This window comes from Brassica napus, chromosome C3 (assembly GCF_020379485.1).
Source record: "Brassica napus cultivar Da-Ae chromosome C3, Da-Ae, whole genome shotgun sequence".
NCBI lineage: Eukaryota > Viridiplantae > Streptophyta > Magnoliopsida > Brassicales > Brassicaceae > Brassica > Brassica napus.
Genome location: NC_063446.1, coordinates 38,285,883 through 38,299,475, shown reverse-complemented (window position 1 = coordinate 38,299,475; position 13,593 = coordinate 38,285,883). Strand labels below are relative to the sequence as shown.

The 13,593-nt window shown below is 33.7% G+C and overlaps 1 protein-coding gene across 1 annotated transcript; it reads left to right on the top strand.

The window, feature by feature from the left end:
- Positions 1-4,706: 4,706 nt before the first annotated feature.
- Positions 4,707-5,921, top strand: LOC106416496 (zinc-finger homeodomain protein 1-like). Its single transcript, XM_013857390.3, has one exon. It carries the CDS (start codon positions 4,870-4,872, stop codon positions 5,749-5,751), a length of 882 nt encoding a protein of 293 aa, XP_013712844.2. The 5' UTR covers positions 4,707-4,869; the 3' UTR covers positions 5,752-5,921.
- The last annotated feature ends 7,672 nt before the right edge of the window (positions 5,922-13,593 follow it).

The following is a 13,593-nucleotide window of genomic DNA, read 5'->3' as shown; positions in this document are numbered from 1 at the left end:
TTCCTTGAAGGCGAACGGAAGGAGGCGCTGCATCATTACATGGCAATCGTGGCTTTTCAAGCCAGTAAACTTTCCTTCCTTTCTGTCGATACAGTTACGCAAATTTGATGCGTAACCGTCTGGAAATTCCACATCGTTTGAAATCCAATCAAAGAACGCATCTTTTCCCGCTGCATCAAGTCGGTATATGGGAAAAGGAGCCCTACCATTCTCATCAACATGAAGTTCTGAACGAGCACATATATCGACTAAATCCAGTCTTGACTTCAAATTATCCTTTGTTTTACCTTGAACATTAAGGATCGTGTTCATGAGATTGTCAAAAAAGTTCTTCTCAATATGCATGACATCTAAATTATGCCTTAGCAGATGATCCTCCCAGTATGGCAGATCCCAGAAAATACTTTTTTTGTGCCAGTTATGTAGTTCTCCAACAGCATCTACCGGAAAACGCTCATGTCCACCGACTTCTGGCGTCCTTTCTGCACCAAAATCTCTTAGTTGTATCTTCAAATCTTTCCCACAAATTTCCGGAGGTGGACTGTCAAACACCCTCTTGTTCTTCGTAAACAAATTCCTACTCCTACGATATGGATGATCAGGTGGTAGGAATCTCCTGTGACAGTCAAACCAACACGTTTTCCTTCCGTGCTTTAGTTGGAAAGCATCAGTGTTATCTTGACAATATGGACATGATAGCCTTCCATGCGTTGTCCATCCAGACAACATACCATATGCTGGAAAATCACTTATTGTCCACATTAGTACTGCCCGCATTTGAAAGTTTTCTTTACACGAAACATCGTATGTTTCAGCACCTTGAGCCCATAGTTGTTGCAACTCATATATTAGTGGCTGAAGAAACACATCAAGTGATCTCTTAGGATGCTCTGGTCCGGGAACGAGAATCGAGAGAAACAAAAACTCTCGTCGCAAGCACAAGTTTGGGGGGAGGTTGTATGGTGTAAGAATGACGGGCCATAGAGAATACTGTCTTCCACTCTTGCCAAACGGACTGAAACCATCAGTACATAATCCAAGGTAGACATTTCTTCTCTCATACGCAAAGTCGGGATACTTTGATTGGAAATGCTTCCACGCTTTTGCATCTGAAGGATGTCTGATCTCACCATCTGTTGAGTGCTCCGCATGCCATCTCATTGGTTGCGCTGTGCGTTCAGACAGATACAACCTCTGCAACCTTTCCGTCAAAGGTAAATACCACATCCTTTTATATGGCACTGGAACTCTTCCACTCGTATCTTTATAACGAGGCTTTCCACAAAATTTGCATGTAACCCGCTGTTCATCCACCCTCCAATAAATCATGCAGTTGTCGCTGCATACATCTATTACCTGATACGATAAACCAAGACCAGCTACGAGTTTCTGAACCTCGTAGTATGAACCAGGAGCTACATTATCCTCGGGTAGAATACCTTTTACAAAATCAGCAATCGCATCCACACAGTCTTCAGCCAAATTATAATCTGTTTTAATGCCCATCAATCTTGTAGCAGATGATAAAGCTGAATGACCATCTCTGCAACCTTCGTACAATGGTTGCTTTCCAGCATCCAACATATCATAAAATCTCCTAGCTTCTGCATTGGGTAAATCTTCCCCTCTAAAATGATCATTTACCATCTGCTCAGTACCTACACCATAATCTACATCCGTTCTAATTGGTTCTTCTAATCTAACCGCTGGCTGAGGTTCACTAGTACTACCATGTTCATAATCAGTTTCCCCATGATGATACCAAATTTTGTAACTTCGTGTAAACCCACTCAAATATAGATGAGTCCAAACATCCCACTCTTTAATAACCTTTCTATTTTTACAATTAGAGCAAGGACATCTTAACATACCTGTTTTTGCTTCCGGTTGTCGGTGAACTAACCCCATGAATTCAGTTATACCTCGTTGGTATTCTTCCGTAAGCAATCTCGTGTTCGGATCCAAATGAGGTCGATCGATCCAAGAACGAAAATAATTTGAAGAAGACATATTTTTTATGAATCAAATTCGTGTGTAAATAGAGTAAGAGGGAGGATGAAGATATGAAGTGAATGAAGAGGAAGAGGAGTGCTTGTATTTATAGTTTAAATCCTGCCGACATACCGAGGAAATTCCGACGGAATTCCGACGGACAAAACTAGTTCGTCGGAATTTCCTCGGAATTTTGTAAAATCCCCCAACGGCTCTCCAACGGCTATAATATTTCCTCGGAATTCATCGGTTTTTTCCGAGGAACACAGTTTTCCTCGGAATTTCCTCGGAATATTCCGACGGACTGTAGTTTCCTCGGAATTCCGTCGGTATATTCCGAGGAAATTCCGAGGAAACCCAATTTTGTGTTTCCTCGGAATTTCCTCGGAAATTCCTCGGTATATTCCGAGGATTTCATTTTCCGTCGGAATGTCCGTCAGAATATCGCTGTTTTCTTGTAGTGATATATCGTAATATTACAATTTGATATAAAAGAAAAACAATTAGATAAGTAAATATACAATATAAGAAATAGAAACACTACATTAAACATCTATCTGAAAAATGTATAATTTTACATTTTTATTATTCCAAATATTTTATAAGTAAATATACAATACAAGTAAAACAAACATACAATATATGTAAGAGAAACGTACAATATAAGAAATATAAATATCACATTAAACCTCTATCATAATACTATGATTTGGTATAAAAGGAAGAAAATTTAAATAAATAAATATACAATAAAAAAATAAACAATAGGTAAAATACAATTAAGAAATTAAAAAACTAAATTAAACATCTCTCTAAAAAAATGTTTAGTAAAATGAATAATAAGTAAAGATACAATTTAACAAATAGAAATATTATATTAAACATCTATCGTGATGTTAGAATTAATAAATATACAATATAAGGAAAAAATACACAATAAGTAAATATACAATATTATAACTGAAAAAAACTAAATTAAAAATCAATCTGAAAAATATATAGTAAAATAAATAATAATTAATTATATTTATTTTCACAACAATAATTAAGTATAAGAAATAAAAATATTACATTAAGCATCTATCATAACATTAGAATAAAAAAAGTAAATATACAATATAAGAAAAAATAAATAATAAGTAAATATACAATATAAGAAATAAAAACTAACATCAAACATCTATCTGAAAATGTATTTTCTTACATTTTTATTATTTACAAATACTTTTATAAGTAAATATATATACAATATATGAAGAAATAAATAGTAAGTAAATATGCAATATAAGAGATAGAAATGTTACATATTATAATAAGTAAAAATATAAGAAAAAATAAATAATTAGTAAATATAGTATATAAAAAATAAAAATATTACTTTAAATATATATCATAATATTATCATTGATATAAAAGCAAGAAATTTAGAAAAAGTAAATATACAAAATAATAAAAGATAAATAGTAAGTAAATATACAATATAAAAAAAAATTATACATCTATCTCAAAAATGTATAGTTAAATGGAAAATGTATAGTTAAATAAATAATAAGCAAATATACAATATAAGACATTGAAATATTACATTAAATATCTATTGTAATTTTACCATTTGATATAAAAACAAAAAAATTAGAATAAATAAATATACAATACAGAGAAATTCTTTAAGATAGTCAGTTTAAGTTTTTGTCACAAAATAGCCTTAATAAGAAAAATGACCAAAAGAAGTTTTATTAAAGAGTAAAAATACTTTTATACCGTAGGATTAACTAATCTAGATTTAAAGTTTAGAGTTAAGGATGGGGTTTTGAGGATAGGATTTCAAATTTTAAAAAAATTAAAATTAAAATTTTCAAAATAAAAAGTGGCTGTTTTGGTCATTTTACTTATTCAATGTTATTTTTGTGACAAAAACTTTTAAAAAAAATTGAGAGAGATGTCATACAATATAAGAAAAACTAAATAATAAGCAAAAATATACGATATAAGAAATGAAAAACTATATTAAACATCTATCTGAAAAATGTATAGTTTTCAGTTTTTTTCCTAAAGAAATATATATTCACACAAACATACAATTCAGAATTTTGTTGTTCTTCGTAATACAATGTAAAAAAAAACTATATAGTTAACATTTGAAAATCAAAATAGTCTCGCGCGTAGCGCGGGTTAACTCCTAGTTGTAAAACATAAGAAGTTAAAAACAGCTAAGACCATACATAGATGTAAATCAGAAAACACAAACCATAAGTCAGTAAATTCATATTTTCCAATTTTGTTTCCTCAATCAAAATCTCACAAAATTATAATTGTGAACTTTAACCTATCTATATATACAAGTCTTAGTATTGATTAAGTTCGTATGTGTCATTTTATTTTAAAAAATGAAACAACTAAATGCAAACTAAAATCAAAATTTGTGTTTCTTAGAGTGGTCCGACCAAATTAATTGAGATAAAAGTAATAAAATAGTGATAAGTACATTGGTTCTACACTTCTACTGCTTAGTTGACAAAGAAACAGGGTAATTTGTTTCTCAACTATATTAAAAATTTTACCAAAAAAAAAACTATATTAAAATTTAAATTTAAATTAGAGATTAAAAAAAAAAATGTAAAGGTAGAAGAGAGCGTTACAAAGTGTGGTTGAGGTCAGATTTATAAGATTCCGATTTCCAATAACGAAGAATGTAATATAGCAAAAAAAAATATATATATAAACACTTTCTCAAATCTCAATTCCAAAGCGATGAGATAAAAGAGAGAAGAGATAAAACCTTTGATGTTGTCCACACTCTCTTTTATTTCTTCTCCTTCTTGAAACTTCCTCTCTCTCTCTCTCAACAAGAAAACGACGTAGTTTTCGTTTGCTTCAATGGACTTTGAAGACAACAACAACAACGAAGAAGAAGAAGAAATGAATCATCACGAGGAAGAAGAAGAAGAAGAAGACGACGCCGTTTACGACTCTCCTCCTCTTCCTCCACCGTCTGGCGTCCTCAAAACATCCACCGAAAGTCCTGACACGGCCGGAACAACCTCAACAGGCGGTGGAGGGTTCATGGTGGTACACGGTGGTTCCTCCGGTGGAGGAGGAGGAAGCAGGTTTAGGTTCCGTGAGTGTCTCAAGAACCAAGCGGTGAACATAGGAGGACACGCGGTGGATGGCTGTGGTGAGTTTATGCCAGCTGGAATCGAAGGCACCATCGACGCCCTAAAATGCGCCGCGTGTGGCTGTCACCGTAACTTCCACCGCAAGGAATTACCTTACTTCCACCACCACGGGCCACCGCATCAGCCTCCTCCTCCTCCTCCACCGCCGGGATTCTACCGTCTTCCAGCTCCGGTGAGTTATCGACCACCGCCGTCACAGGCTCCTCCGCTTCAGCTAGCTCTTCCTCCTCCACCACAAAGAGAGAGATCAGAAGATCGTATGGAGACTTCTTCTGCGGAGGCAGGAGGAGGAGGAAGTGGGATTAGGAAGAGGTTTAGGACTAAGTTCACGCCGGAGCAGAAGGAGAGGATGTTAGCTTTAGCTGAGAGTATTGGTTGGAGAATTCAGAGACAAGATGATGAAGTGATCCAGAGATTTTGTCAAGAGACTGGTGTTCCGAGGCAAGTCCTTAAGGTTTGGTTACATAACAACAAACACACTCTTGGTAAGTCGTCGTCTCCACCACTTCACCAGCATCAGAATCCAACTCTTCCTCATCCTCCACAGCCTTCTTCGTTTCACCATGAACAAGACCAACCATGAATCTTGATTTTCTTGATCACTGTTAGGGTTTTTAATTTAGCTAATCAATCACTTGAGGAATTTAAGAGGGTTTTTATTTTATTGTTTGATTTATGTACCCATTTTCGTTTTTCTTGGTGATGATGTTCTTGATGACGCTATTTCTGTTTAATTACGTTTCTCATTATCAACTTCTAAAGTCTCTGAGGAAATTCTTGAGTTGTCTATAGCTATAATTAGTGACTAGTGCGGATTTTAGTAATTAACATCACATGTGTCAGTGTTTTAGATCTATCGTGTCTTTCTCAATGAATATTACATGATTAATGTATGCATTATATACATATGTATTTGTTAGCATATGATTATTGTTTTTGTGTGTTTTTCCTTAGCATTGGGACATTGTTCCTAATTGTTTCTTAAGTCATTGGTGTTTGAGTGGGAATGTTATTATTTGTGCTAGACCATTACTTAAACATACACATTTTAAAATTTTGATTAAGTGATGATGTTGTTTCTTAAGTTCTTGGTGTTTAAGAACTAAGATATTTTGTTGATCATTTTTTTTTTTGCACACACACCTTATAATATTTTTTTATTATTATAAGTATGTGTTTGTATACGTACTTCTCATTTAATTGTCAAATGAGTGTAGGACTCGAATGTGGATCGGTCGGAATTTCCTTGGGATGGAGATTTCTACCTAAAATATTGTGTAATGGCTTAGATATAGCGTGGATTCCATATTCACCAATCAGTGTGTATATATTTAGATGTTAAGACATTTATTTGTTCCCCCTTGGAAATGAAAAAGGTCAAGTTACATCTGCTAGCTGCTGCAACTGTATTCTGATTCCTGGGAATTAATTAAACTCTTTCACTTGAATAAAAAAATAATAATAATAAAAAAAAAAAGAAATAATCAAAACATGTCGATGCATCCAAAGCTTCATCGTCCTTTTTATGTCTTTCTAATTGTTTACATTATATGCATGTATACCTGTGTATATATATATAGCAATGTTCTTTGGAAAACTGGGGAAGGAGACATGTGGGCTCTTTGGAAGCATGAAGGAGAAGAGATAAAAACATATGGGCACACATACATGTAACATACTAATTATGTTATTCTTCCAAATCCCTAGTTAGACTTTCACTTGTAGTCATGCATTTTTGTTTATTTTTCTTAATTAAGACATTAGTTCATTCGCTTATTTCACTTAATTTGTTTTTTTTATGCATTCGATCTTCTATCCTATTAATTAGTTAATTTATGTTTACATTCAATTTAATCGAGCAATACACTTTTTTTTATTAGTAATAACGGTAAATTGCAAAAAATTTAGAAGTGATTAAGCCTAGTAATTTTATTCAAATCCTGATGATACCAGCAAACAAAGAAAAATTTGAATTCAAATGAATATGAAACTAGGGTTTTGGTGATGACGCAATGAAATATGGGGAGGGAAAGAGGGAACCAAAATGAATGGAAAAGGAAAGAAGAGGGAGATAAGATTCGAGTCCCCATCTCACGGCCACTTCCATATTTAGCCTTTCATGTCTCAACCTCTACATCTCTCTAGAGAAAGAGAGAGGCAAATCTACGCACAAATGAAGAGACTTGAGAGAGATGTTTTTGCTTGATAAGGCAATCTCTACGCCTTCTTGTCCAAACTAAGGCTGCACACTCCAAAGTGTGAAGATGACTTTGTGGTCCTCTCTCTTTTATTTTCTGTTGGGTCCAAAGTTTTGTTTTCGCAAATTTCAAACGCGTGTAGCTCAATTAGTTAGTGTACTTGATCGAGTTTGATCAGTACGTACATGTTTGGGTATAACGAGCTATTAACGTTTGTTGAATAACCACGCGATATTAGCTAGCTTTGACTACTTCAGAAACCTAACTAAATGTGTTTCTCCGTTTTTTGTCCTTCTCTATTGTTTATATTGGGCGACATGAGAACTGCCTAATTATCAGTTTAGCTTAGAGCATCATTATTGTCTAGTCCTTAATAATTGGTCCTTAAACTTTTTTTTTTATCCGATTTAAAAAAAAAATTAAATTAAAAACGAATCAATCGCGGGTCGTTACATTTCAGTGGGGTCCGTGAACAGTACAGGGACCAAACCAAAATATCTCTTAGTTAGGGACTTTTTTCTCGGTTCTAGTGTTTTTGTGGACCCCTTCCTCTTAAGGACCAAACTAAAGACTGCAATAATGTTGCATTTATAGTTTCAATTAATATGGAATCTGAATAGAAATCATTTGTTTTAATTTAGATATTGCTACAACTTCTTAGTTTGCTACCTTTTCCATTGCTTCACAAAGCAGTTTAATGATGGAGACATATAACACATATACGATTACAAATTTTATTGAGAGGTGAAAAATGTTTACTCGGCTACTGCAGTAATGAGAAATGTTTGTGCCATACGTTGGAGTCTGGATATGTAATAAATGTTCATAGAAAGTAGTGAACCGCAGATATTTTTTGTTTGTGTGCAAAATTTTGGGCTTTTCTTGTGAGCTAAGTTGAATTATTGATGTAAGATGTTTTGATCAGATAAATAAGCATATGTTTTTAAACATAATTTTTTTTTCTTTTACTGTGGTCCTCCTTCATGGAATCTTTCAGTCAATACGCAGAAACCCGGACAACGACCCATCAAGGTGTGTGGATGTGTTGTGTATACATGCGTGTTATATCATCATCACCATAATCAACATCATGCATCATTCTCACAGTGTTTTTACTGTGGAATAGTTACTGTCGTTATGCTTCATTTAGGGAATCTGAATGTGACCCACAAGCAGGGTTTTATTACCAGCCTTTCAAGCTAAGTTTCAAAGCGAGTAATACTATTATAATAAAAAGGGAAGAAAAAAAGAAAACTCGATTTGATTGCGTAAAATAAAAAATATAGGACCAGCTAGGGCTAGGGTTTTTTTTTTCCTTTAAATTATATGATATTCCCATCCTCTTAGCTTCAAATACTTTGCCCTAATTTGGAAAACTGATGATGATGATTCACGTGCAATAGGTCATATCTAAGGGTGTGACCGGTAACCATCGAAGAACATTAGGAATGAATAGAAAAAAAATGAATAGAAATAAATTTTTAGGAACGATGAGGAATGAGAATTCCTTATCAAAATTAATAAGGAACAAATTTGCATTATAATTCTCTACAAAAAAGGGAATGAAAAGGAATGAAGAAGAAAAAATATTCTTCATGAATGATAACATTTTTGAGGAACGCTAAGGAAGGTAGCGTTCCTCTTCATTCCTTTGGTTACCATTCAAACCCTAAGAAATATCAGTTATATTCTTACAATGTAGTTAATTAGAGTCGCTTAATTAATTCAAATGATTATTGTACTATTTATGTAATTACTGAAAGACAAACTTTGTTTTTCAATATACAAAAAGGAAAGTATTTTCTCTTTAGTTATGCGTAAAGGGAAAAAGTAAAGGTTGAAAAAAGTTTAGAAACTAACTTTTAGCAACTTTTTTTTGCAGGAAAAATAATAAAATAAATTATTTTGTTTTGGACAGTTGAATGACTATGACGACTCATTATGACGAAGCCCAATGAAAGAAATATAAAAGCTTGTTTGTTTTGTATTGTTTTGTTGTCTTCACTTAGTCCACTGTCCAAATAGTTCTTCATTTCAAATTTTGCGTGTATGTATATTATATACTGTGCGACCACTACGAAATCTGAATGCGTATAGTACGTACAACGTACATATACGTTCATGATATTGTAAGTGGTTAAGTACAATTAGTAGTCACAAGAGGGGTTTATTAAAAATAATCATATACACCATACAATAGCTGATGGTAGTTATGAATATCTAATAATACTAGAAGTTCGTAATGCTCAAAAGAGAATATATCCTCGTCCTCAAATTAATTCAGGCCAATAAAAAGATAAATCAGCTTTAGTTCCACGAATTACACAAACAAATAGACATAACACTTTTTGACATAAAAATGCTTTCACTTCAGCTTCTTCGTTTTAATCGTTACCCTAACACTTTTTGAAAATCTTTTCATATTCTGAATCTATAAATCTATCCTGTAAAAATTTATCATATCCTCCTCAGTTGCACCGTCGTGGATTACTGGAGCAACCAACGGCGTAGCCCTCCGCCACGTAGATCCTAACGCTGGTAACGACACCCAACTTCATGTTCGATATCTGCTCTGATTCACACTTGACAAAAAACTAGAAAACCTTCACCGGAGTTTACCTCTTCTCTCCCGCCGGCGTGTTGGCTCAATCATGTTTTGTACTTATCAGCTGCTCTACGTCTTTATCCTTGAATAATGGTTCAACTCCAGAGTCCTTGAACGAGAGGTATTGTTAATCTTCAGTTGCTAAGCTTTACGTCCACCAGGTTTCCTGAAAATGGTTAATGAAGACACTTTTTGGCTATAGGGTTTAAGATTTGATTAATATATATGGCAAAATCCGAACTTTTATTGGTTGAAGTGAATCTTAACTCATCTTGAACTGTGGAACTCTGGTTGTGTTTATTAAAGGGACAATCATCTTTTCCTGGAATGCCTTCCTTCGACGGAACATCCAAGCCACCGCTTAAATGGAGAAGGGTTTTGCTTAAAGACTTAAAAGTCAGTGGAGCAGCTCAATATCGATCCAAAGGTTTCATCATTTCTGTTTTCTATTTCCTTCTTCACATGTCTCATCCGGTTTCTCGCTACTCTAATTAGGGCATTATGTCGGTTGCAAGAGAGGTTTCAACAGTGAATCGGCTTGGCATCAAGGTTATTCTCGGAGACATTTTTGATCTTATCGCGATTGGGTAACTCTGTAACCATGGATTCATGTGTTATAAGTAGCTAGGTATTATGCATTGAGCTCTTTCCTAGACATGTTGATTGAGAAAGTATGATTATAAGGAAATGTTTAGTACACTAAGTACAATAATAATTGTGTAGAAGTTACAAAATGTGTTCTCAATTTATATCTATCGGGTTAGTTCCATATAATCCTTCCTTCTTAACAACAACAATGCTCTCGCACAGTCTTAACCACACTGATCTTTGATTTTGATCGATTTTGCAATCACAAAATTTTAAAATTTTAAAAGCTTATTTGCTTATCAGTTATAAGCAATCAGTGATTGATTATTTGGTAACGCCAAATTAAAGCTCGCAAGTGTAACATACGTGAAGGATGTTGTGTCTGGGTCGTGGGCATTACAAGGTCATGTATGATGTCTTACTCTTCTTATACTTTTACAACAGGTTGCGATTGTTGTTGGAGGAGGAAATATCTTTCGTGGATCCACCTGGTCTGGCTGCAGTGGCTTTGACCGTTACTCTACTGATTGTATCGGTATCAAATCCATTCTTGACTTTCTGGTGCCAGAGGAATGTGTTTTTTCTGTAGAGTTTCATTAGTGGTGATCATCATGAATTTTGAGTTCATCTCTTAGAAATTAGGTTCTGATCTTCTAGATTATACACCATTTATTTCATTCCAAGAGACATACTCTATATCTTATCTTTGTTTTGTGATTTTAATCATGTAAGTTTTGGTTCAAATTGATGGTTTATACATTCAATATGTCTATTTATTATAGTTTTAATAGTTTTTCTTCAAGTTAGTTGGTGCTTTCAATTGTTGCTTTACGATCTCAAGTCAAGGGTGTGTCTTAACTTTGATATTACTATGCTTTTCACCGCAAAGCTCCTGCAGCGCTTCGACCATCAAGTTATGTGTTTTGTATGTTTCAGGTCATGGTTTTACTCCAAGTAGTCGTCTACACAGCATCATCTTGAATTGAGATTTGGTCTCCTTCAGTTCTACCTGAGAAATCTGAAAACAAACCGGTTAGTGAAAAAGCTTCAAGTGTAACATGAAAAGATGTTGTATTTAAGATGGTGTATGAAGCCGATGAGCTATATGTTGCAAGAAGCAAAATTGTGCTGATATGTGTATAACATATTCCTTCAGCTGTCACACTCTGATCTCTGCAATCTTTTCATTATCCCTGGATACGAAAGGTAAGAGACGCCATCCTCTTTTTTGTTTATTGCTTTCATGAGTTTCGTCATTCTTCTCATACTTATATATATACTTGTAATAATCTACACAACATAGGTCCTTTCATATCCCTGAATTGCTTATACTAAAACACATATATTTTAATATCTTCATAGGTTACCAGATAGAATTTCTTTTTTGCAGGAGAGGAACTAAAAAGTTGGCTGCCGGAGATGTGGCTCATTGGAACTTTCTCGCTAAAAAACTCTCCCGCTTAATAAGTAGGTTGGGTGTCTCATATTTTCAAGAGCTGAAAACACTGAGCAATACACAGAAGATGACCCAAAGTTCGGTTTCCATGGAAGGTGCTTCAATTCCCTGTGTTATATAGTTTTTTAGATCACTAACTTCTGCAATTGATGATAGCAATACTGGATTTAAAAAAGAAAACATAACATGAGGAACAAATAAATATGCAGAGAATAAACGTGGTATTGGAGCTTCTTCGAAAAGAACCTAGCCAGCATATCAACATGACTGCGTTGCAACTAGATCATACTGCAGCTACAACTCTGTCCACTGTAAACCTCGGTGATCATGCCATAGGGGTCTCTCCTCCGTCCCCTCTTTTCCCGGGAACTCAGCTTTATTATCTCTTATTGAGGCTTTCTTTTGTTCTGTCAGAAAATTTTAACTCTGCTAATATTACAACAGTTTGTTTGATTTCAAACTGGTACTTTTAAGCTTCAAAGAATCATGGTATCGTAACAGATTGAATGCATGATGGTATGTGTGTACGTTACTAAGATAAGAGATAAACAAATTAGCCATTCATTTATGCGAGTGTCAATCTCTTTTTATGAGGTCTTCCAACAAATCATGGTACTTAATTTAGTTGCTTCTTACAGACAAATAGAAAGTAAACTATAATAATGAATTTGTTTCAGAAATGACAATTTTGCATTTACTTAATACAGGTTGGAGCCGGATAAAGTTTGGCAGATTAATATTGCTGAAGTTTTTTTTCCCACGTTTTAGTAATTGTTGAATATTTGAACAAACTTAAATGTGACAGTCTTTAATTATGGGATATTAATATTATGTGCATTGCTAGCCAAATAAACTATATTCTGGTTGCAAAAGTTATTCTTATCAATAGTGTTAAGAGTGTTAGTAAGGTTATGTGGTTAGTTGCTACATCGACAATAACTTTCTAAGAAAAGATGTAGCAGCGGAAAATAGAGAATAAAGCTAAGAGCTTGAATTTCTGAATGTTTTTGTTTATCATCCTCAAGCTAAGATTTCACATCACAGTTGTTTGTCTTTGTTCCATAGTAATTTATTTACTATTTAATCTGCGATAGAACATGCTTACCGGATGTTTGTTTGGTAGTTTTACTGGTCGTTCCAGTGATAAATTGGGAATCATGAACCTAGAGTGAAATAAGCTTTTCTTGGGTTTGCTAAGGATTATTTTAGATGCAAGTTTATGTTGATTATAAGGTTTTTGCTAAATGCATTCAAATCAATAGTTAAAATTTAAAAATGCATATTGGTTTACTTTAAGATTAAAAAAAAGTTTGCATTATACATAAATTAAACCATATTTTCATAGAAACTCAAAATAAACGAGAGAAATATTAATTGTATTTTAACTAAGACTTAATTTAAAAATTATTCAACATGCTTACCAGCTTAAAAAGTTTAAAATTTTGTCTAATAAGTTATAAGTGTAGTTAGTCTAGGTATAAACATATATACTCAAATAAAAATGATAAAATAATCTAAAATTAATTAAAAATTATGAGAAAAACCCGGGCTAAAATCTCTAGTTACGCCCGGGAAAAT

Excerpts from the sequence above, each read along its gene's own strand:
- LOC106416496 (XM_013857390.3), top strand. The coding sequence starts at position 4,870 with ATGGACTTTGAAGACAACAACAACAACGAAGAAGAAGAAGAAATGAAT.